The sequence below is a fragment of the Calonectris borealis genome, chromosome 20, assembly GCF_964195595.1.
Source record: "Calonectris borealis chromosome 20, bCalBor7.hap1.2, whole genome shotgun sequence".
Taxonomy (NCBI): domain Eukaryota; kingdom Metazoa; phylum Chordata; class Aves; order Procellariiformes; family Procellariidae; genus Calonectris; species Calonectris borealis.
In genome coordinates this window covers 12,314,299-12,336,381 of record NC_134331.1, presented here as the reverse complement: position 1 = coordinate 12,336,381, position 22,083 = coordinate 12,314,299, and the positions used below count along the sequence as shown (strand labels likewise).

Sequence of the window (22,083 nt, the reverse complement as noted above, 5' to 3'; positions counted from 1 at the left end):
GGCGCAGCCGCCCCGCGCAGGCGCAGTGCCGCGCTGGTCCCGGCAGCCAGCATGGAGGACGCGCTGAGGCGGGAGCTGGGCACCGCGGTGCTCCGGTCAACGGGGCACTTGGGGGGCGGCTGCATCAGCCAGGGCCAGAGCTACGACACGGACCGCGGCCGGGTGTATGTGAAGAGCAACTCCAAGGCGGAGGTGTGGGGGTAGGGGTCGAGGGTGGGGTGCGTGTGGCGGAGCCCGGGGCGGGGAGGCAGCTGTGAGGGGCGGTCGCGCCGAGGAGATGGGCGGCGGGCTGGCCCCGGCTTCTTGATGGAGGGAGGTTTGCCGGCTGGCATCAGTAAAATTTCGACGGCTGGTGTCAGGGAGGTGGCCTGCCGCCGGGGTTGGAGGTCGGCTTCGTTTGGCAGCTTCTGCCCTGTGAGGGTCTGGCTGGCGGCTGCTGTGGGTCTGGGGCCTGGTTTGTGGTGGGGGTGCCCGGGGATGGGGAGGCCGCGGTGGGGGTAGGCACTGGGATGGGAAGCAGCGTTTCTGGCGGGACGCTGTTGCGGTATCAGTATTATTTGTCCAGGGCATAGAGTACAATGTCATGCTGTTGTCAGTTATGGCTGGGGTAACAGTGGTATGACTGTGGCTGCATATGCCTAGAAGGTATAAAATTAACTACTAAGGGTATGCATCTTTCTTTGTTGTAACAAAAGCAGTAATTCCCTGCACATAAGAAGGAGCTTTTCTCAATAAATGATATTTTTCCACAATTGTTGTTCAAGATTTTCTGCTTTGTCTTTTCAATACGTGGTACCAGCAACTGTAGAAGGTAGATATCTGCATTTGATAGAGATAAGTATAATGCAACATACCTGTATGACATCCTTATTTGCAAAAGCAGAGATCAGGTGGAATTTACTTTAAAGGTACTCTACACTTGTGTCTGTCAAATGGATAGCTTTACCGGAAGAACAAAAGTCAGAACTTGTATTTCCCTTTAATAGCAAACAAATGTTTTTGAAAGCATGTATGCAACTATATCTATGCCAAATTTGTCTACACTTTCTGATCATATCAGGGAGCTGGATGGATGCACTGAGGTGGTAACATGGGAAAATACAGAAAGTTTATCCTGCTTTACATTAGACTGAAATTAGACTGAAAATAATTTGAATTGATAGCAATGTAGCCCTTCCACTTAGGCCTTTGTTAATTGTGTATTTAGGTACACAATCTAGCTAGCTACAAGATAGGGCTTGGAAAAAAAGATCTGGATAGATTTTCTATTCAGTAATCACTTCATTTTCTATGCTTTTGCCTGTGTGTGGATTCTGAGTGCTGATTAAAGCAAACTTTGCCAAACTGTATTAAATTGCTGTGCTGTGTGTGCAGCAGTGGGTGTATATCAGCAGTTTCTTTAGAAAAACAAAGTTCTTTAGAAAACACTGTGGTTTTTAGTTTATTAAAGTTAACAGCTGACTTAACCTGGAATGATGCTTTAGACAGAGATACAGTATTTACTGATTTCGTCTGAACAAAGCTATCTCATGGTTCAGTAATTCAGCAGTTCTTCATTCTTGATCTCCTGAATTTTTAGTCAATGTCTATTGCAAATTGTCCTTTGACTGTTACATGTATCAGTACTAAAGGGCTAGTATTCTATTTCTATTTTATTCATTATATTTCCTTGCTTTTGCTTTTAGCAGATACTGTAGATTTCCCACGTACCCTTTTTCTGCAATCGCTGCCTAACTCTTCTAGAGTAGCATTTTTCCGTGTGACTAGTGTCACTGATGTCAGTGGGGCAACTCAAGAGAATAGATTTTACTCAGTGTGGATAACAGTTGCAGAAATAGGTCCTAAATTCAGAATGTCTTCAAAGCAAATGCAGTTGGTAGTGGCTTGGGTTCTAAGGGCTTCTGTGTGCAAGTGCGGTAAGGGGCATTTGGCTGCTATCATTGATATTCTTCCCGCCCCCCCCCCCCCCCCCAAGGCAAAAGAAATAGGCCAGGGAAAATCATCCTGTGACTGCAAATTAGACTATTTTGAAGATCGGCTATATTACTAAGCAGTCTGTGTCAGGAAAGTCATGAAGACTATGAATGTCAGCACCATTCTTCTAGTCTCTTAACTGATGATGTATATTGCCCATAGCTTTCTAGACATTTGTTGCATAATCCATTAATAAAATATTGCTTACATTTTATATATATGCAGTTTGCACTCCTTCAATGGTAAACAGACTTTCTAAGTTATTTTTACGATTACAGAGAATGCTAGAACCTACATCACTTCGACTTTATGAAGTGAAATTTCTGTAATTGTAAAATTACTGTCAAGTCTGGTGGTATGGATCTATCTGTATCTTGTATTTGAAGTAGCCACTTGCTCCAAGCTTTTTATTTAACATTTACAGCCTTGATTGGTTTTGTGAAAGAGCTTTGTTTACCTGTGACTGATGTTCATAGAGACTAATGCTTTCCTTTAATATTTGGCAGGCCAGAAGAATGTTTGAGGGAGAAATGGCAAGTTTGGAAGCCATCTTAAAAACGCAGACGATAAAAGTGCCTAAACCCATCAAAATTATAGACCTGCCAGGGGGTGGTACTCTGTTTGTGATGGAACATTTGGAAATGAGAGGCCTAAACAGGTAAAACACAGTATTATCTTTGCATTCTTTAACCAGGAATTTTGATTATTATGACAATTAAGTCACTTGTTTTCAGAGGGGAAACTTGTTTTAATTTTTTTTTTAAAGCAAGTCAAGATACATTTCAGAAGTTATACAGCAGAGGACTGTATAAATACTTCATAATGCTTCACCTAGCAAATTGGTCATACATCAAGAAGTGAGTGTGGGTTTTGTTTAGTTTTGGGTTTGTTTGGGTTTTTTTGTTTGGTTGGTTTTTTTTTTAGGTAATTAGTGATTTTTGTAGTAAGGTTCCTTTCTGCAGTAAGGAAAATTACCTACCTGATCACCTGTTTTGTGTACTTGCCTTTGGTATAAGAACCAGTGTTTAATATTGCTTGTCATGAGTATGCAGAGGCGCTTCCGCAAATGAATGAATCCTGATTGCAGTATTTTTACATTGATTTTGATAGTTTCAAACTTTTGGCCCTTCTCTGTGCAAACACTTGAGTAAATCAAAATATGATTAATATTTCTGTCTGATTCCATTAGGGAGGTGGGCATGACCAATTTCTGATCCCAATCTCAGAACTTCTGCAGCCAGCTTAAAGTCTTATACCTCATGCGGCTCATCCTCCGGAGTTTCTAATTCGTGATGATCCCTCAGTGAGCTCCAAGAGAAAGAGCAGAAATCCTGTTGTGTTTGGGCTGATTGAGATGAAAAGTGTGCAAACGCAACCTTTGGCATCAAATTTCAGGGGATAGCTACAGTCTGTGTTAACAGGAACAAAACGAAGAAATAACTTTGCCTGAAATGTCAGTGCCTTGAGAGCAGGGAAAGATGTGAGAGGTCAAAGACAGGAAAAGGAACATACTTTTGTTAACACGGGAGGCAACTGGCTGTAAGAGTTGTTTGTAAGTACTGCAAGACTCTTCTGAACTGTGTAGAGGATAAGCTTCTATTAAAAATAGATAAATAAATAAGGCCCACCTGACTCTTCAATCTTCTGGCCTTTTAGAGAGGAGAAGCCGGAGACAGAGGTATAAAGGAGAGGATGAGTCTTGTTTGGCTCTATTTCCCAAAGACAGTTTGCAAAAAAAAAAAAGCATAACATACTGTGCATGCTTTTCTTACAGATATCTTACTGATATCACACAGAAAATTAGAATTGATAGTTTCTCATTGTTATTAAATTTATGATTGCTGCTCACTTTCACTTTAATAGTGTTGTCAGAAACAATCATGTTAAGTACATTTTATTCTATGTTAATACGTAATCTTTATAGGAAGATAAAGTGTTTTTAACTGGAATACTTTGAAAATGTACTTTGTTAAAGATGCAGAACTTCTTTTACTTGCTTGACAAATCTTTTCAAGTAACTCCTGGAATATCAAGAACTTGATTCATTCATTCATGTCAGTGTTGCTAAGAATACTTTTGTTTCTTAGACATTCAGCAAAGCTTGGAACACAACTGGCTGATCTCCATCTTCATAACCAGCAACTTGGAGAGAAACTCAAGAAAGAAGAGACCACAGTTGGTACAGTACACAGCTGTTTGCAAATTTAACCTAGTTAATAATAACCTACAAAATAGTTAAAATAGCTTTTGTTATTTCAGGATAAGTTTGTCGTCTTCCACTAAAGATATTATGAAAATAGATTTGGACAAAACACCCAGGCAGGGGGTTGTCTTTTTGCTTTTTGTTTGCTCTGTTTGGATCTCTGTAAGCAAAACGTTTATTCAGTTTGAGATCCCGAACCAGTTTCTGCAAGGACATGGTATCAGAGGAGATACACTACCTCAAAATATGATTATGAAGATTATAATATAGCTGCTTTACATCAAGCTTTAAACTTAAAAACCAACTGCAACAACCATTGTAACAAAGACTATTAAGGTGCAATTTTTTTTATTCCCAGTAGAAGCAGCATTGTACTCTTGTGTAGTTTTTAAGGTCCATTTGCATTGTAGATGCTTAAAATCTTGTCATTAGTATTGGATTTTTGTCTTTGGTTTGAAAGGTAAAGGTCAAGGGCAAATGGAAGTCCAGTTTGTGGATCAATTTGGCTTTCATACAGTTACCTGCTGTGGCTATCTTCCACAGGTAGGTTGTACTTCATCAGCCTGATAGAATTTTAAGTTTATCTTATTTTCCCTTCAGTGACACAAAGGGCCAAAATAATCATGGTGGAAATTCATTTATTTCTGTGGAATCATAAAAAGAAAAAATATTGTTCAGCCTGCTAAGGAAAGTAGTGCTTTGGGCAGCACTTACAGCTCCATTGGACATTCATAGCTCTTCAATTTCTTGATTTTTATCACTTAAAGAAAATTATTTATTTCCCTAATTTAATGTTTAAGATAACATTCTATTAAATAGTAGCATTTACTGTCCTGGATGGTATCAGCACAAAGGCTATATAATCCTCAAATGCTTTACTTGAAAAAGAAGAAAATCTGTCTTTTGCGTGGTGTAGAACTAACGTCTACAATCTTGTTCCTTCAGGTGAATGACTGGCAGAATGACTGGGTGACTTTCTTTGCCAAGCAAAGAATCCAGCCCCAGATGGACATGATCGAAAAGAATTCAGGAGACAGGGAAGCAAGAGAACTTTGGGCACAACTTCAGGTAGGAGAAGTTCTCTCAGTTCTCATTATAGTGATAGCTAGGTATCAGTTGTTTAGATTTTCTTTTCATAAAACAAAGTTCCTGTTTGTTGGTATGCTCCAGGTTCTGTTGGTAAGAGACTCCAGCTTTTAGGGATTAAAATGCCCTTTATTCTAAGGTATGATGGCTTTGGCCACATCACCCTATGCTAATATTCCAAAGTGAATGTTTGCCAAATAGCACTTTGCCTTACTGTTTGGGAAATATTAGATCAAGTTCACATTTCTCATTCCCTGTGACATGTTCATGATGAGAAATGTATATAAGCAGTACTGTTCTGCACATCAGCTATTCACTTAAGGTTTGCATCTGATTTAAGTGACTGCAGTATTAGCTTTTTGGGTACTGCTTTGCAGAAATCCCTTCAAGGTTGGTGAGAGATTCCCGAGCCTTCTAATGATGAAGTGGGTGGTTATGGTGGTGGTTGTTGTTGTTATTATTATTAAAGCTGATCAATATTGCAGCACCGAATGCAGTTTTAATTTTTTATTTTCTTAGTGGTAAAAAACATTTTGATGACTATTCTTCAGCTGCTGGCTTTTATGAAAAATAGAATCCTCTTGATTTTCTCAGCATCTCTGTTGACTAGGTCCTATGCTGTTTCAAGTTATGGTTTTTTTTAACGGACTTTTAAGAAGTTTCAATTCATGCACGTATGCAGATAAAACTCTATAATCATTCACCTTAAAATGTAGTACTTACACATCTTGCTTTTTTCCCCCTGCAGCTGAAGATACCCAGTTTCTTCTCGGACGTAGAAATTGTTCCTGCTCTCCTGCATGGAGATCTCTGGGGAGGAAATGTAGCTGAGGATGATTCTGGTCCAATTATCTTTGATCCGGCTTCTTTCTACGGCCATTCAGAGTATGAGCTTGCAATAGCTGGGATGTTTGGTGGCTTCAGCAGTTCTTTTTACTCTGCTTACCACAGTAAAATTCCCAAAGCTGCAGGGTTTGAGAAACGCCTAAAGCTTTATCAGCTTTTTCATTATATGAACCATTGGAACCATTTTGGTACAGGGTACAGAGGGTCTTCTCTAAACATTATGAGAAACCTTATAAAGTGACTTTCTGCTTAAGCAGGATACTTCCTATGTTGCTTGGAAAACCCGATACTTGGCAGCGCAACTACAGGAGTAGTAATGTTGAAAAAAGCTACTAGACCCTTGACCTTGTTGCACAGCTAAAGACCTAGAATCAGTGAGTCCTGCTGAATACCAAGTGTAACATAGTCATCCCTTTTTAGGATAGTTGGGAATAGCTTTATGAGGGAAATATCTAAGGAAGGAGTTTATTCAGTTGCACAAAAGATCTGTCGGTGTCAAGAAAGCGTTGTATGCTTGAGGCTAGGCAAGTTAATACCAATCAAGCACTCAAGTGTAAATTATTTGGAAGTTCTTCTCTCTTAGGGACCAATTGTGCTTCAGAGTAGAGAAATACCAGGGTTTGCATTTGCACCCTAATGGAAAACATTAGAGAAGTGTTTGTGAAATGGAAAATTGCTTTTCTCAGTTACTGAGGAGATGGCTAAAAAAGTTGCTCATTGCTTTTTGCTGTTCCCCCGCCACCTTCATGATAGATTGCTCAGACTCTTTCAGCTCTTCATGTCCAGTTATATGCATGAAAACAATGTTAACAAAATACTTCGAAAGTCAACGAGAAAATTATATAATGGGAAAAATTATTTGGACTTGCTATTCATTGTGTTAATGTGATTCTATAGGATGGAGATTGCTTCCTGTTCTGTTACAAAGCTGTCTGAAAATGCTTATAATTTTTTCTGGCATGTGCATTTTGGTGCCTCAGGGCTTTCTTATAGGTTGTTCTGTGCTTGCCAGTCAGTGGGCTCTTACCTACAATTTTGTTTTCACCAGAACTAGCTCTCTTTTCTATTTTGGATTATGCTTTTGTCCAATAGGATGCATTCTTAAAGATCTTTTCAGGTAAGACACTTTACATGTACACATCCTGTGAAGATGTACTGTCTCACTAATAGAAATAAAAGATGTACTTTTTGACTGTTGTCGTTGCCCACAGGATAATGCCATCTGGTCATGCTATAAGCTTCACATAAATTTTCTGTAGTTTAGACTACAGGTGCCATAAGCTAACATTTTTCTTCAGTCCCCACTAAGTGCACTTTGTAGCTCTTGGGATAAGAGACGTGAAACCAAAGGAAGTTAAAATGTAACTCACAGAACAGCAGCTCTACACCACTGTCAGAAGTTCTTTAACGATAGCTTTGCAGACTAGCTGTTAATGTACCTACAAGATGGCAATACTAAAATTGTACTCTTTTTGATGTAGGCTGGTAATGATATTTCCTACCTAATGATATTTCCTACCTAATGATTTTCCTGCAAGCATACCAGGTAGGTGAGAGAGATGCATGATTCCTAACATGCATTTTGAGTGTTTGGGAATGACTTTAATTAATTAAAAATGTTTTTAACTACATATTGGCAAATTACTGAGGGTTGTTTAGTTGCTGGTTTTGCAGTTATGAGAATTGGAAGCAAGTTTAGAGAAGATTATCACTTGATATAACTTTCTCTCCTTAATTCTACTACTCTTCTCACTGGCTGTTTAACTTTTGCTACAAAAGTTTTAAAGCCTTGCTTGGTAGAATAACTTTTACTTTTACCTTGTTGCTTAAATAAAAAGTTTCCCAGTTGATTATTGTTGTCTCTGTTTTCTGAATAAAAACCTTACAGCTTGCATTCATTCTCGGGAAGCTACTTGCTCTAACCTATTAAAGGTCCCTAGTTTGTTGGACAATTATAGTCAACAAAGGTGTTGATGGGAATGTGGTCATGGATTTTAATTTGGAGCAGTGTGTCACTGAAGAAAATTTACATGCTGTTTGGTTACAGTATCATTTGAGGTCCTATCTGTGCCTTCAAACTTTATGTATTGTACCAGCTGTTTGGACGTTGTTGATGAAATGTTATGTCCATGCCCCTATCCTTATCCCATTCACCCAAACTTAACACTGCTTAGTGCAGGTGATTGAAGAAATGCTGTGGAATTTTAGCCAGCAGTCAGTCTGGTTAGATCCTTTAACTGTTCATTTCCATATGCCTTCATAATAAATTTAGAAGTTATTTAGAAGTTATTTAACAAGTTCATTCTGTTTACAAATCTTCAACAAATCAACATACTTATTTTGCTAAAATACGTAAATAATTTTTATCATTAGAAGGTGAAAAGTGATAATGAAGGTGGATTTTCTGTCAGTCATAGACTTGAGTGATAAACAGTAAGTCTTCAAAGATCACCTTTTCCAAATAGAATAGAATGAAAATATTTTTGTGATTGAAGGAAAATTGTGTTGTATGCAGTTTATGTAAATAGAAACAATTGTATTTAGAGTTTTAATTTAAGGGATATTATGCTCATTTTTTCAAAGCCATTTTGTGCTACAGTTAAAAATGGAAGGGGTGTAAACAGGAATACAAATGGATTGTAATAGCAAGCTCTACTGTACCATGGATCCCTTGGTTTTGAGTTCTTATAGACAGCAGTTGAATCAGAGGATGGAGAAGGGGATGAAATCTTCTTTTCTGAAGGCAGGCTGCTGGTGGATCCTTAAGAAGAAATTGCTGTGGTTCTGTAAGGTAGGTTTTTTTTCTTGCGTATTGTGTAGTTCTGCACTGCTCTTAGAATTATCTTTGATAATTTTGTTGCATTCTGTGTTCCAGGTGTGCCTTTGTTATTCTTTATCTCCTTCTCTCATAGTTTAAAGCTAATGTGTTCTGCTTTTCCTTCTTATATATTCCTTCCTCTTGGCTCCCTCTGTGCATTCTAAATCCAATGAGCATGTTTCCTTGTACCCATGCTCTCATTCCATATTTCCTGGTTCTGTATCATAATTTTGCTGACTTTCCATTCCTGTTTGTACAAGAAAAAAAAGGTAAAAGAATCACTGATTTTTTTCTTAAATATACTGTGTACATGTATTTGTATATTGTAAAAAATTGTAATATTCTCTCATGTTTCTAAGTCTTTTCTCAAGATGGATCACAATACATGTATGGCATACGTAGACTAAAGCATCTCAAGGCATGTATTTTTAATACTTTGAAAACCAGATCTCTTTAGATCTTTTTTCTTAATTTAAAGTAATTTAAACTAAATTTAAACTAAACTTTAATTTAAACTTAATTTAAAAGGTTGGGATATGATTGTGCATAATTTTAATAACATCAGCTTCTGCCTAGGAGAGGAGTTAGGGGAAGGGAAACTTGGAAATGTGGACTCAATGGTTAAGATCATAGGAAAATTCAGGTTGGGAGAGACCTCAGGAAGTGACTTAGTTCAATCTCCTGCTTAAAGCAGGATGAGCTATGAGGACACGCCAGGTTACTTAGGTCTTTGTCTGGTCTGGTCTTGAAAACCTCCAAGGATGGAGGCTGCACAGCCTCTTTGGGCTACCTGTTTCATGGCTTGACTGTCCTTATTGTGAAAATACATCCGTTTTGAACCTCTCTGCAAGAACCTGTATTTCTTCTGAATGTACCCTACATTTCAGTGTGATTTTTTTGTTGTCATTCTCATGGACTGCTGCCATCTGCAAAAACTGCCTGCAGGTATGAATGTTGCACTCTAGTACTCTTTTTCTTCCTGCTTTTCATCTTCACTGTTGTTCCAAAATAGATCTGGTGATTTTAACTGATGCTGGACTGTTCTAGCAGAAGTAAAAGCAGGTGGGAAGTGGCATATAATTAGCTTGTCTTGTAGGCACTAAGATTTAAGGGGAAAATTATATTTCTGGTAACTAAGCCACACCAGAATCACAATAGCTTTATTTTTTTTCTTTGTAAAATAATACTCAATTACTTTTCAACACATTTTTCACTGAAGTCTCCAAGAATTCACTGAAATCTCCCAAGACATGGTTAATATTGTATATAGAACTACAGTTTGTGCAATTATACTGAAGATCAGATCTACAGGATTAAAGGAGCTCTGAATTATTTGTCCTTGGATAGTTCTTTACTGAGAAACTATAACTTCTGTCAAAGGAAGGAGGTTTTTATGATGGAAAGTCTTTTCTTGCTCTTGGCTTACACTGTTCTATATAGCTTCTTTGTTTCCTATGATTCTTTAGATACTGTTACTCCCAAAGGAGAAGTAAACAGTCTTTTTCTCATTGGTATGCATGGGGATATCTGTCTTCTGGACAGTCTTTGACAACAAACATATTAGAAGCAGTTGTGAGCAAAACAAGAAGAAAAAAGCTGGGAAGCTAAACAAACTTCACTGCAAGCATAACCCTGAGGATAGGTTTTAAACCAGGAGCCGAACAACGCTCACATAAATAGCCCTTTGTAATTCCTCACCGTCTTCTCACATCTCATGGACGCAATTAATATTTTCCTTTGTGATCTGGCCATGGTGCTGAATTGTTTGTGGTAGGTTTCATTGACCTACCAGTGGGTGTTTTCAAGCACTCTGTTCCTTCGAGTCCCTCTAGGACGCTTTTGAGTTGTTTTACTTACAGTGTTTGAAATGATGTTCAAAGTTGCTTGACTGGAAACAACATGAACAAAAACATTAGGAAACCAGGCCTTTCACCTCTGCATTAGTTAAATACTGATCCAGCATGGAAGCAAATGGAAGGCTTTCCTATCTCTTGGCTACTATGTAAGTGATGCAATATATTTGGATTAACACAGTCCTGTTTCTGGTTTAACCAAAAATGAAATAAAATGTCAGAATGCTGAAAGAAGTGTTACAGTCGGTAACTATTGGCATCTTCACCGGAAATCATAGAAGAGAAGTCCATGGCATACTAGACTGCAAAAATTTTGGGTTCGGTAGTAATATTGTGGATGAAGATCCATTCTCCTTGTTTGTTCTGTTTTTTGGGGCTTTTGTTTTTTTTTTTTCCTTAACAGGTAAATAGAAAAATTAATTAGGGTATCTTTCACTATGCAGAAATAAGGGTCCCTGCTCATTGTAATTTATTTTGTTGCCAAAAAACTTTACTCCTTTCCTCAGGTGCTCCATTGCAACGTAGGGTATGATTCCCTCCTTTCAGCAGTTGGAGACCATTGTTCTAATAGTAGGGTACTCTTTAGGGCTTCATATATCCTGAAATTCAAATTGCTTGGCGTTTTCACTATCTATAAATCGGTCATGAGTCATATTAACTAGCTGCCTCAAACTGTCCAAGATCTACAGCCATAATCAAGTTGCTTTGAGTGCATGTGCACTGGTTTACTGTGATTTAATATACATACTGAGACCTTATGCTTTAAGCTTTCTTTGGTCCAGGCATGGTTGTTTGCTTTAGCAGCTGTGTCTCACTTTCTAGGCACAAATGCTCCATGAAAGTGTATGGACAAACTACTTGAGACTCCTACAGTAAGTTCTGACTCTTCTCTACCTCTCCCCAACGTTACTTTCTGTAGCTCTATTTTGTGAATAATCTATTTTACAGTTAGTATATCAGTTATAAAATATTACAGCTGGACTTAGTAGAAGGATTGCCAAAGCAGTCACTGGTTACTTTACACATCTTGGTTGGACCTCTGCATTATACGTCTAATCTTGAATATGGCTTCTCGCTGTTCTTGAGTACTCTTCTGTATTTGAATCGCTGTTTCTGAGTCCAGGTCACAAGCTGCACTTTTCCAGCTTGTGCTCTTACTCGATAAGCAATGTCCTGCTCAAATAAATCTGGATGTTAGAAAAGTTCCTCCTTAGCCGATTTGTCCCTTTGAGGTCTGCTATGTTCCAGCTGCTCTGTGTACCATGAGGAGCTATGTTCTGAGAAATTACTTGTTTGAGAAATAACTTGTACTATACCAATATTTTTCACTCCATGTAGGACTCCATTTGTGAATGTAGTGAAAAGCCTACCTAAATGAAGCCAGTATTTGTCCAGTAATCATTCCTTTCTCTGTCAAACCCAAATAGCTTATATGAATCAATGCAAACAAATAGTATTGAAAAGAGAGATAAATGCTTGAAAGCAAAGTGCAACAGTGGCAACAGAATCCACAAATTCCCTGGGTAGGCATTGCTGCTCCAAGTGAGCACAAGAACTGCAGCCTTTTCCACGGATTGTACTGTGCTAGGAGTCGGTCATAGCCACCTAACCAAATACGTTATCTTTATAGAGACATTCTTAAAACAAATATTGTAGGGTCTGGGTTATGCTAACATGTTTTAAACATTTAACACTTTATACCTGAGGGTGTCAGTGCACTTTGCAATTATGAAGTGATTAAATTTAGTAGTACCGTAGGGATCTTCTTTCTGTGTATTACAGACTGTGAAAGGAGATAAAAAGGTAAAATGACGTCCTAAAGATCACGTTAAATCTGGAGAAGCATATAGGAACAGTATCCCAAATTAGTTTATTACCAGCTTGATGCTTGTACTATGAATTTTCACTTGATAATGTCCAGCCCTGAGCACTTTACTAGCTCAGTAACTTTCAGGCAATGAAAATCTTTCGACTGTCTCTTACAGGAGATCGAATTATGTCCCAAGAAGGGAAAGCATTCTAAAGATCTCAGTGATGACAACAGAACTCCAGTCCACACAAAGCAACTACAAGCAGAGAAAAAACCCACCAACCTTTCCACATATTTCTGGTGGCTGACTTATGGTCAGCAGCATGATTTAATTGCATCCTTATAGACTGTAACTTTGTCATATCTTAAATAACCACAATACAACACGTGCGCAATTTGTACCGTTGCATTTAAACTCCCTCTAGTGGATTGGTTTAAAAATGACCTCTTCTACCAATGCGATCACAGAGCTTAAAAAAGAAAAACGGGTCCAAACTACAAATACCAGCAGCTCTCAGCACAGTCGAGAGAGGACCCAGGACACACCTCTCAATTTTATTCTACCAAATATTTCTAGAGATTTTTATTTTTCATCTATAGCGATAAAAGCGCATGGGAAACAAAGCATTTTGAAACATTATCTCTGGATTTGCTTTTCTTTTGGCTGCTATATTTTTTTTTTCATTTGGTGGGTGGCCCTTTTACCTCATAGCAGAGTGACAGTGAAAGAAGGACCCAAACCTTTAATCTTGTTTTGCAGTGGATTTAGCAGAAAGCAGCTGCAGCAGCCTGGAAATTACCATGGAAAAAATCCTGAAAACAGAATTGAAAACTTCCGTTCTGAAGGCATTTGGAAGCTCGGGAGGAGGATACATTAGCCAAAGCCAAGGTTATGAAACAGACAGTGGACGAGTATTTGTTAAAATCAACCACAAACCTCAGGTTAATGCTAGCAGATATTTAACTATTAATTATTATTCATGTAGAGAGCTTTTTCTTTTAAAAGCACCTGATTGTTAATAGAGTTTTGCATTTTCAGGCTGATTTTTAATTATTCCAGTTTTCCTTTCAGTTTTCTTTTAAAAGCTGTAGTCTATTTTATATCAAGTGTTAATGCAGCAGCTTTGGTTAATGCAAAATGATGTGTAATGCAATATGATAACCCTCAGCAACAGGAATTGGCATTGCAGTATGTACAAAGGAGGCTAAGCACAGAGCTGTTATTGTACTTAGAGTTTGGAAAAGCTTAAAGCTGGATTTGCATTCCCTACTTTTGTTTCAGCTGGGAGGATAGAATAACGGGAGGGAGGGAGGAAGGAAGGAAACAGGATGCCAGTGCTAAAACTCATGTATTATTTTTAAAGCTACAGAGGTTTCAAACTTCCCCATTGCTTTTTGTATTTCTAGCAGTAAGATTCCTGCAATTTTTCAGGCCAACCTCTTGACTTTTCTGTTACTGAATGAATACTCAATTGCTTTTTGTAACAACACAGTGCATCAGAAATTTGCTTTATCAATATGAAAAACATCCTAAAACTGTTGTGAAGAGCAGCATCTTTACTTCAAAAATGCAGAGTACAGGCTTAATATTTGTACTGTCGTCTCCATCTGGTGGCCATTGACCTGCACGGAAAGGCGAACCAGTTTAAGGATTCAATCTTTTACTTCATTCAGTAGTGATTCATCTGTGGTTTTGAAGAAGGAGGTCTTGGGTATTATCCTTAGAGATACTGTTATGTCTGAGTAGTTTGGTATCTCCATAAGCAGCTGAAAATCATGGTGAAATGTATCCTACTACCCTGGAATGTATTTGGGGAAAAAAGAAGTTAAAATTAAGGTACTGAAGTCTCCCTGTGTGGACGGAAACCTTGCTGCAGCTACATTCTTTTATCAGGATGAATTAACTCCTTGTAACTTTGTAAACAAGGCCATTTTTTCCAAAGTACTTGTTGCAGACATCCATAGTTTAGCCCAAGGATATTCTTATTCTTTGACAGGCTAGAAAAATGTTTGAAGGGGAAATGGCAAGTTTGGAAGCTATTCAGAAAACCAATATTGTGAGAGTGCCTCAGCCTATTAAAGTAATTGACTTACCTGGAGGAGGAGCAATGTTTGTCATGGAGTACCTAAAGATGAAGCACCTCAACAAGTACGTCTGTACATCTTTTTCTTTTTACTATGTTTTGGGGCATATTTTCTTATATCTTCCAGTCAGTCAGAAAACTTCATGAGAAGAACCTCTCTATTCTCTCAGAGATAAAGCTTATATCTGTCAAGATCTGTGTTTGTGTGTATGTGTACATATTAAAAACACATATATATATACGTATCTATATATATGAGTGTGTATACACTCCTTCCCCATATTTTGCTCTTCCCTGACCCTGTACCTGCAATAGAAATGACATGCTATCACTAGCCTAGAGCTTTGTATGCTGGTCCACATGTGCTGAGATGCTACTAAAGTGAATGTGATAATGGCTGAGCTTAGCCCATCTTTTCTTCATGGGATTTTTCATTTGAGTTTCTTTTCCCAGCCTATCAGGCTTCTTATGTCTTTGAAACCTCTGCTTCTCTAAGTATAACCTTTAAGTATGATTGTAGCCAGTCAACTAGTTTAAAGGCACTAGGTTTGAGGCAGAACTAAATGGATATATAACATGAAGTTCCATTTTGTCCGTCAACCAAACTGAACATGGAATTCAGGAGTCATTGGCTCCTGAACACAGACTTTCAGGAGTTATCTGCTTTGTTCCAGGCCTCTACGGGAACATAGTAATGCCTATGGCTCTTCCGGCAGTTGTTTGTCCAACCTATCTATTTTTATTGGGAGAACAATGGCAATTCCACAGCCCCCCCAAACAGTCCATTCCAATCCATCTTACTGTTCCTAGGAAAGATTTTCTAATGTCTGACCTCAGTCGTCCTGATTGCAATTTTAAACCCGTTATTTTCTACCCATTCTGGGCATGGAGAAGAAATTAGTTTCCATCTTTGCAGCTCCTGTTCAGATATCTGTGCAATATTTTAACAGTTTTCTGTCTTCTGCATTAAGCAACCTCAACTCAATCCTTGCCTATGGCTTCTTTTTAAACTTACTGTTCTTATTGCTGTTCAGCTGATCTCGAAGTATGAGGCCCAAAAGTAGATACCATGTTCTATTCTCTGCTTATTAACGTGGAGCTGATAAGGAGGATTACTTGATCCTCTTGCACTCTATGCTCCTGTTTATACAACCTTGTGTTCTGTTTACCTTTCTTGCAAGAGCATTGACTTATGTTAATTTTATTATCTGTCATAACCTGTTTCTTCAGAGTTGTTGTCTAGTCATTTGCTCCCTGTTATGTACTTGTGAAGTTGATTAAGGTTCTATGTTTGCCAAAAATATACTTGGTCATATTTGATAGAGATTTTTTTTCTCCGTAATATTTTGTTCACTTGTCTTGTTTCAGTTTTGGTTTTTTTGATCCTGCAGATATTCTTCAAAGCTTGGAGAGCAGATAGCAGATCTTCATCTTTATAACCAGAAACTTGGAGAGAGATTGCGAAAGGAGGGAAACACAATTGGTAGAGTATTGTTATCCTATACTAAACCAAAAATTAAATAATTCATTTGGCTGTGATAGAGTATTGCATTATAATTTTAATGGTAATTAAAGTCAATACTGGGACAGTTTCATGAGATATGTCCCTTCTGTCCCTATGCCACACTTCTCAAATGTACATTATATACACAGGAGCTATAGTTACTATTATAATTTTTAAACATATCATTTTAAATTGATTTAGTTTTGTCAAGGTTATTTTTAATTCTTCATTTTGTATATACTTTGTTATATAAAATTATGCGGATACTGAAATTTAGTAAGAAATAGTGCTAATATTTCATAATATTTCAGAGCTTTCAACATTTTATAAGTCAAACTGAAAATCTGGACTAGTTGTCTTTTTCAGTGTCAGTTAAACCTTTCAGCCTCCTGTACCATCCATCTCTTAAAATGTTCTTGACCTTGCAGACATCCTCTTTTTTTGTTTACTGTTGGTTTAGACAATTAACTTATTACAGAATATGGTCCCAGTTAGTAAACACATAATTAAGTTCCCCTTTAAAGATGTTGGGGATTACATTTTTGAACTCAAATACATAGCAAAATATAGAACAATTGCTGCTCCTAGAAGACAACTGTAATTCAGCAGTGTAAGGTCATGACCCGGTTTCTGTTGACTTCAATGAAAACACCTTCCATCATTCTTTGGAAAGTGGATTAAGGCGTCAATGAAAAAAAAAAAGGAAGCTATACAAAGAATTACTCTTTTAGAATTGTTAGTATTAAAATTTGAACCACCAGTCTGTATCTGTGTCTTTCCTATGACTTAAGGGATGGACAGGGTTTGAGTCTTAGTGGTGGACATACTATAATCCGTTATTTTTGAGTGAAGGCCAAATTACTGGTAGGTCTCAAATAATCTATGAATCAAAAATAAGCCATGTTTAATGACAACATATTCAAGTGTCGGAACAGTAGATTGCGAATCTGGTATCTGGACTCTGTTCCTGAATGTCTAACTTGTTTTTCCAAAGAAAAGTCACTAACTGTGAATAATTGTGCCTCCATTTCCATTCAGTATCTTCAAGTTTAAGAGAGTTCTTTCCATCTTTAGAGAGGGTTGTGACCATGAAATAAGTGTAACTTATTGCTTAAAATTAATTTGTATGCCTATTCTCTGAAATTTAGTTCTGTGTTTGCAAACTTTACTATGTAAGGATCTCAAAACTCCCAATATTTATTTTGTTTCTTAGGTAAAGGAGCAGGTCACTCTGAGTCTCAGTATGTGGATAAGTTTGGATTCCATACAGCCACTTGCTGTGGTTATATACCACAGGTACGTTCCATGCCTGTGAAAGCTAACATGTACTCATATAGTTTTATGAACTCCTTATACAAAAGCTTGTTTCATTGGCCTTTCAGCGTTATGATCACAGTTTTGCTTTCACTGTTTCATTCTGACCTGACAGTGAAGGGCATATGATGGCTATTCAATGTGTGTGGCAAGCAGACACAGTGGGTCAAATAAGAATTTGAAATTATGTGGTGGTTCTTTAGCTTGGTGATACTTAATAAAATAAGTATGCCTTCACATACCATGTCTTTCTAAACTTCTACTATATGGATCTCAAATGGCAAAATCCACTGCTTTTAGAGAGCCTCTTCATGTAACACATCACATAAGACATTGGAAAGGGCTCTAGGGGGTAGATCAGTCATTTGCTGGCTCTGCACATGGTAGAATTTCTTTCTACTATTTAACTGAATGAACTTTCAATATCTCAAACTCTTTGCTAAGTACTTTTCACCAAATTAGAAATGCATTATCCAATAAAAATGAACAAATACTTTTGCATTTCCAGAAAGATTTTGGAATATAATATGGAACAACTGAAATGATCTCACCAGAAACTCTCCCTCTAAAATACATTAAGAAAATATGAGTGAATGAAAATAGCCAGAACCTCAACTTATATCTCATGTTAAAGACAGTTCCACCTAAACATGGAAGAGAGCATCACTCCCAAAAGAACAAAGAAATGTCTAATAACATTGTGCGTAGGTCATACTAACATTGGCTAGGCCATTGTGTCAGCATCGAATATTTTAACTTGATATCTATGTATTATTAATATTGACTATGTATATCTTAAAACTGTTTATTACAAACCTCTGTATCATATTTTCTAGGTGAATGAATGGCAGAGTGATTGGCCTTCCTTCTTTATTCGTCACCGACTCCAAGCTCAATTGGATTTGATTGAAAAAGATTATGGAGACAGAGAAGCCAGGGAACTTTGGTCACAGCTAAAAGTATGAACCGTGTCTTAAATCTGTTTTTTAGAATGTTAGCAAATATGTATCAGTGGAATTTTAAAGGTGTTTTAGAAGAGATTTACATAGCTTTTAATGATAACTTGACTAGCTTCACAGCTGGTCCAACAACATTGTCAGCTGAAAAGAATTAATGTTGCTCTTTCAGTTTTTTAATAGATAGTGAAAATAAACCTGCAATTCAACACTGACGTTGATTTCTTAGAATACAGCTAATGATAGTAAGATGGTAAATCCTATCTAAGAACTTGGTGTTGCAAAATAGGTAAGATTCTGCTGCCCAGGCAGATTTTTTTTTTTTTTTTTTTTTTAAATGATCCAGGCTCACAGCTGAGACTGTGGTTCAGGTCACACTCTATGCAGCACTTAGGAAACAGCCAGGAATGTATTTCTCTGCAAGCTCTATATTACAAATTTGTTCCTTAATTTTGGTTAATTGGTGTAGATGTTTACTGCTGCCCTTTTTGCCACTGAAACCTTTTAATTTACATGAAATTTATTTTATATTTCTTGTGACAGCTAATACTATCCATGTCTAGAAATGATACATTAATACTAGCTATTGATACTAGACTGAATTAAATTATTTGCTAAGCTCTGTCAAGAACAATCAAGAACATTTATTACTGGCTTACAGTTCAGGTTTATGCTTGTAGCCACCAACTTCAAAAGCGCTCCATGAGGACTGAAAACAGGCAGTATTTAACCAGCTTATTCTCTTTTATACTACAGTACTTTGTTTCATTTAATATTTTGTTCAAAACTTTTTAATTGTTGCATGTTTTTTCATGCTCTTTCAGCTAAAGATTCCTGAAATGTTCTGTGACGTAGAAATTGTTCCTGCTCTCCTGCATGGGGACCTGTGGGCAGGAAATGTGGCTGAGGACGACTCTGGGCCAATTATCTTTGACCCTGCTTCCTTCTATGGCCATTCTGAATTTGAACTGGCCATTGCTGGAATGTTTGGTGGGTTTAGCAGCTGTTTTTTCTCCGCCTATCACAGTAAAATACCCAAAGCTCCAGGATTTGAGAAACGAAACAAATTGTATCAGCTCTTTAATTACATAAACCACTGGAACCATTTTGGGATGGGGTACAGGGGATCTACCCTAAATGTAATGAGAAAACTTCTAAAGTAACCAGATAGGTTTGAGAAATTCTGACATAGTCCCTTAGTAATGAACAGCCCCTGCTTATCAGAAGTAACACAAACTAGGAGTTAATATCGATGATAAAACACCTGACATGTAAAAGGCTTAGTACACTTTTGAGCCTCGCTAAATGTTAAGAGTGATTGTATAATTTTTAATTTATACACTAGTTTACTAGCACAGGTTCATACCCTACTGAAGGAAAAGACTGCACTGTTTGTGAAGACTCCACTAGGTAGGAAAAGTAGCATGACAGTCAGCCTAACCTTACTCTCTGTAGAGAGTCTCGCATCTTAGCTGCTGCGTTCCCACAGTTGTTTGCATCTTGCCGCTTCTGCTGCTGCTCTATCGGCAGTTCATTATTGACAGCTATTGTTGTGGGATTGTGGTGCTGGAAGAAATAACTAATTCCTTACCTGTCCCCCTTTTTGTTCTGTTTTAGTTTTCTCTCTCTGTTTCTGTCCCTTTTCCCATTTATATTTCCGTCGTCTTTCATTTCCCATGTTAAGTGTCCTGATCCAAAATTTAAATCAGATTCTATGAATCTAAAAATGAAAACATTCTCTTTTTGATTTAAAGAGTAGACAAGGCCCTTGGACTGCACTTGGCAAGCATATATAATTAATAACATTTCTAATATTTATTTTAATTTAATGTAATTTACTTACATGCTTTTGGTTTTTTCTTCCTATGAGAAATTTAATTATTAATTAATTAATAATTAATTAATTAGTGGTATTTCTTAAAAGGGATGTCTCTGTAGTTCCTTGGTAATTAATCGTATGGTCAGAAAGTGGGTTGTTACAACACAAGTTTCATAATAACTTATCATAGTTTTAGTATGATATTTTAGTGTGTTATACTACGATAGTAACATATTTAAATAACTTTGTAAAAAGATAGCAAAAAGTGGGAGGGAAGCTTAGTGTTTTGATGGCAAGAAAGCATCTATTGCTACTGTGTTGGTTGGTCTTGATGTATTTTCAATTTTATAAAATAATGTGCAGCAGGCAAAGCTAGTCTGTTCTGCCACTGCTGGATTATTGAAGGAAGAGTGTCAAATTAGATGGCTTTATCTTGTTTTTTAATATTCCTAACTGCTTTATTTTTACAGAAAATATAGGCAATGAGAATTTGGGCAGAAAACTGTGCAACAAAGATATTGGCATACAATGTGAGTTAGACTACATTAAGAAATCCATGTTCTTTTAATGGAAGAAAGTGGTAAAGAAAGTAGATGTAAGTGCAGTCCGACAAATGCTTATGTGAATCAGAAAATTTGAATAAGAATGACTGGACTTACGTGTTTAGGCTTCAGATGGTTGTCATGACTAATAGCTAAAATGTTATATTAAAAAATGCTGAAATATGTTTAGACTTTTTTTCAGCTTTAAATGGCTGTGCTATGAAGATTTCATAAACTTTAAAGGTCGATGTCGTAATTTATACTATTTAAAAAAACACATTTCATTCTCTGTAAATATAATACAAGTAGTTAAAAATTTTTACTTCCTTTGAATTTGGGCTACAATTAGGTCACAATTTAATTTCGTATATTGCTTAATTAGGGAAGTTGTAACAGTGTGGTTATAACACTTAATACAATTATAACAGTGGAAAAGTGGAATAATAGAGTTAGAATACAGTTGAAATCATAGCTGATAGCTAGAAGATCCAGGTCTGAGAAAACAGCAAAGTGCATGCATACTAGTATTTATTAATGTTAACACGAATACATATATTACATTGGAAAGTACATGTGAACTTAAAATTTCTCCTTCTCAAATAAAATACTTGCAGAAACTAGGCATTTGGTGTACCTGCATCTTGTGATTGTGGTTTGCGTTAACGAAAGTTGAGCCTGAAAGTAAGATATTTGGGTGTGGATGGAGTTGCTGGATATTGGGAAAGAGAAGTTACCTGTCCTAACGTCCTGACCAGACTTAAGTGTCTCCCTGAATTTCCTTTATAATCAACGGAGAGAAACGAGCACCTCTGAAGGTGACTCGTTTCACCCTGAGCACCCATTTTAGTTTGTCAGCTGGTCTGGTCCTTCAAGTTTGTTTTTTATTAAGTAAAAAGATAACCTGAGGTGACTTAGTAAACGTCTACTTTAGACCCCGACTTTAGTTTTCTAGTGTTGGCGATATGTCAAGAGAGAAGTGGAAAAGAAGTGCTGTTACCTGGTAAAACATTCAGTGGCTGGGGGGAAAGCGTGGGGAGAAAGAAGAGCGGATGGAGACGTGGTATGTCTTGGGGTGAAATATGACAAAGTATCTTCCTGAGAAAGGGAACGGGAAAGAATCTGGCATGAGAGAGAGCAACTGCTGTGAGGGGGCAGGCATTTGTTTGAGTCTGCCCGCTTGCTTCCCTTCCATTTTTTTTTCTGTAGTTGTAGCTTTCGGCTTTCAAACTTTGTTTCCAGAATTTAATGAGATTTAGATAATGAGTTATTATATT

At 37.3% G+C, this 22,083-nt stretch overlaps 2 protein-coding genes across 11 annotated transcripts in view; both read left to right on the top strand.

The window, feature by feature from the left end:
• The first annotated feature begins 15 nt into the window (after positions 1-15).
• On the top strand, positions 16-22,077 carry FN3K (fructosamine 3 kinase). Of its 10 annotated transcripts, none has more exons than XM_075169819.1 (13): positions 16-192; positions 2,481-2,632; positions 4,062-4,153; positions 4,638-4,720; positions 5,123-5,245; positions 6,012-6,148; positions 8,801-8,895; positions 13,351-13,532; positions 14,588-14,739; positions 16,066-16,157; positions 17,392-17,474; positions 18,329-18,451; positions 19,273-21,674. In XM_075169819.1, the coding sequence occupies exons 1-13, from the start codon at positions 52-54 to the stop codon at positions 19,609-19,611; spliced, it is 1,794 nt and encodes a 597-aa protein (XP_075025920.1). In that variant the 5' UTR covers positions 16-51; the 3' UTR covers positions 19,612-21,674. The 10 variants fall into 10 exon arrangements, with proteins under 10 accessions (XP_075025920.1, XP_075025921.1, XP_075025922.1 ...); XM_075169820.1 differs by having other exon boundaries at positions 53-164; positions 19,273-22,077; XM_075169821.1 differs by lacking the exons at positions 16-192; positions 2,481-2,632; positions 4,638-4,720 and having other exon boundaries at positions 19,273-22,077.
• TBCD (tubulin folding cofactor D) overlaps positions 19,350-22,083 on the top strand; it is a 135,008-nt gene continuing 132,274 nt past the window's right edge. Inside the window, exon 1 of the mRNA XM_075169815.1 lies at positions 19,350-19,438. The gene's annotated coding sequence lies outside the window, so the exon portion shown is untranslated. The remainder of the gene's footprint in view (positions 19,439-22,083) is intronic.

Bases quoted from the DNA above. Each gene is read 5' to 3' on its own strand.
- FN3K (XM_075169819.1), top strand. From the start codon at position 52: ATGGAGGACGCGCTGAGGCGGGAGCTGGGCACCGCGGTGCTCCGGTCA. The intron at 4,721-5,122 runs GTAGGTTGTACT...TTGTTCCTTCAG, and splicing joins GCTGTGGCTATCTTCCACAG to GTGAATGACTGGCAGAATGA. The intron at 5,246-6,011 runs GTAGGAGAAGTT...TTCCCCCTGCAG, and splicing joins AACTTTGGGCACAACTTCAG to CTGAAGATACCCAGTTTCTT.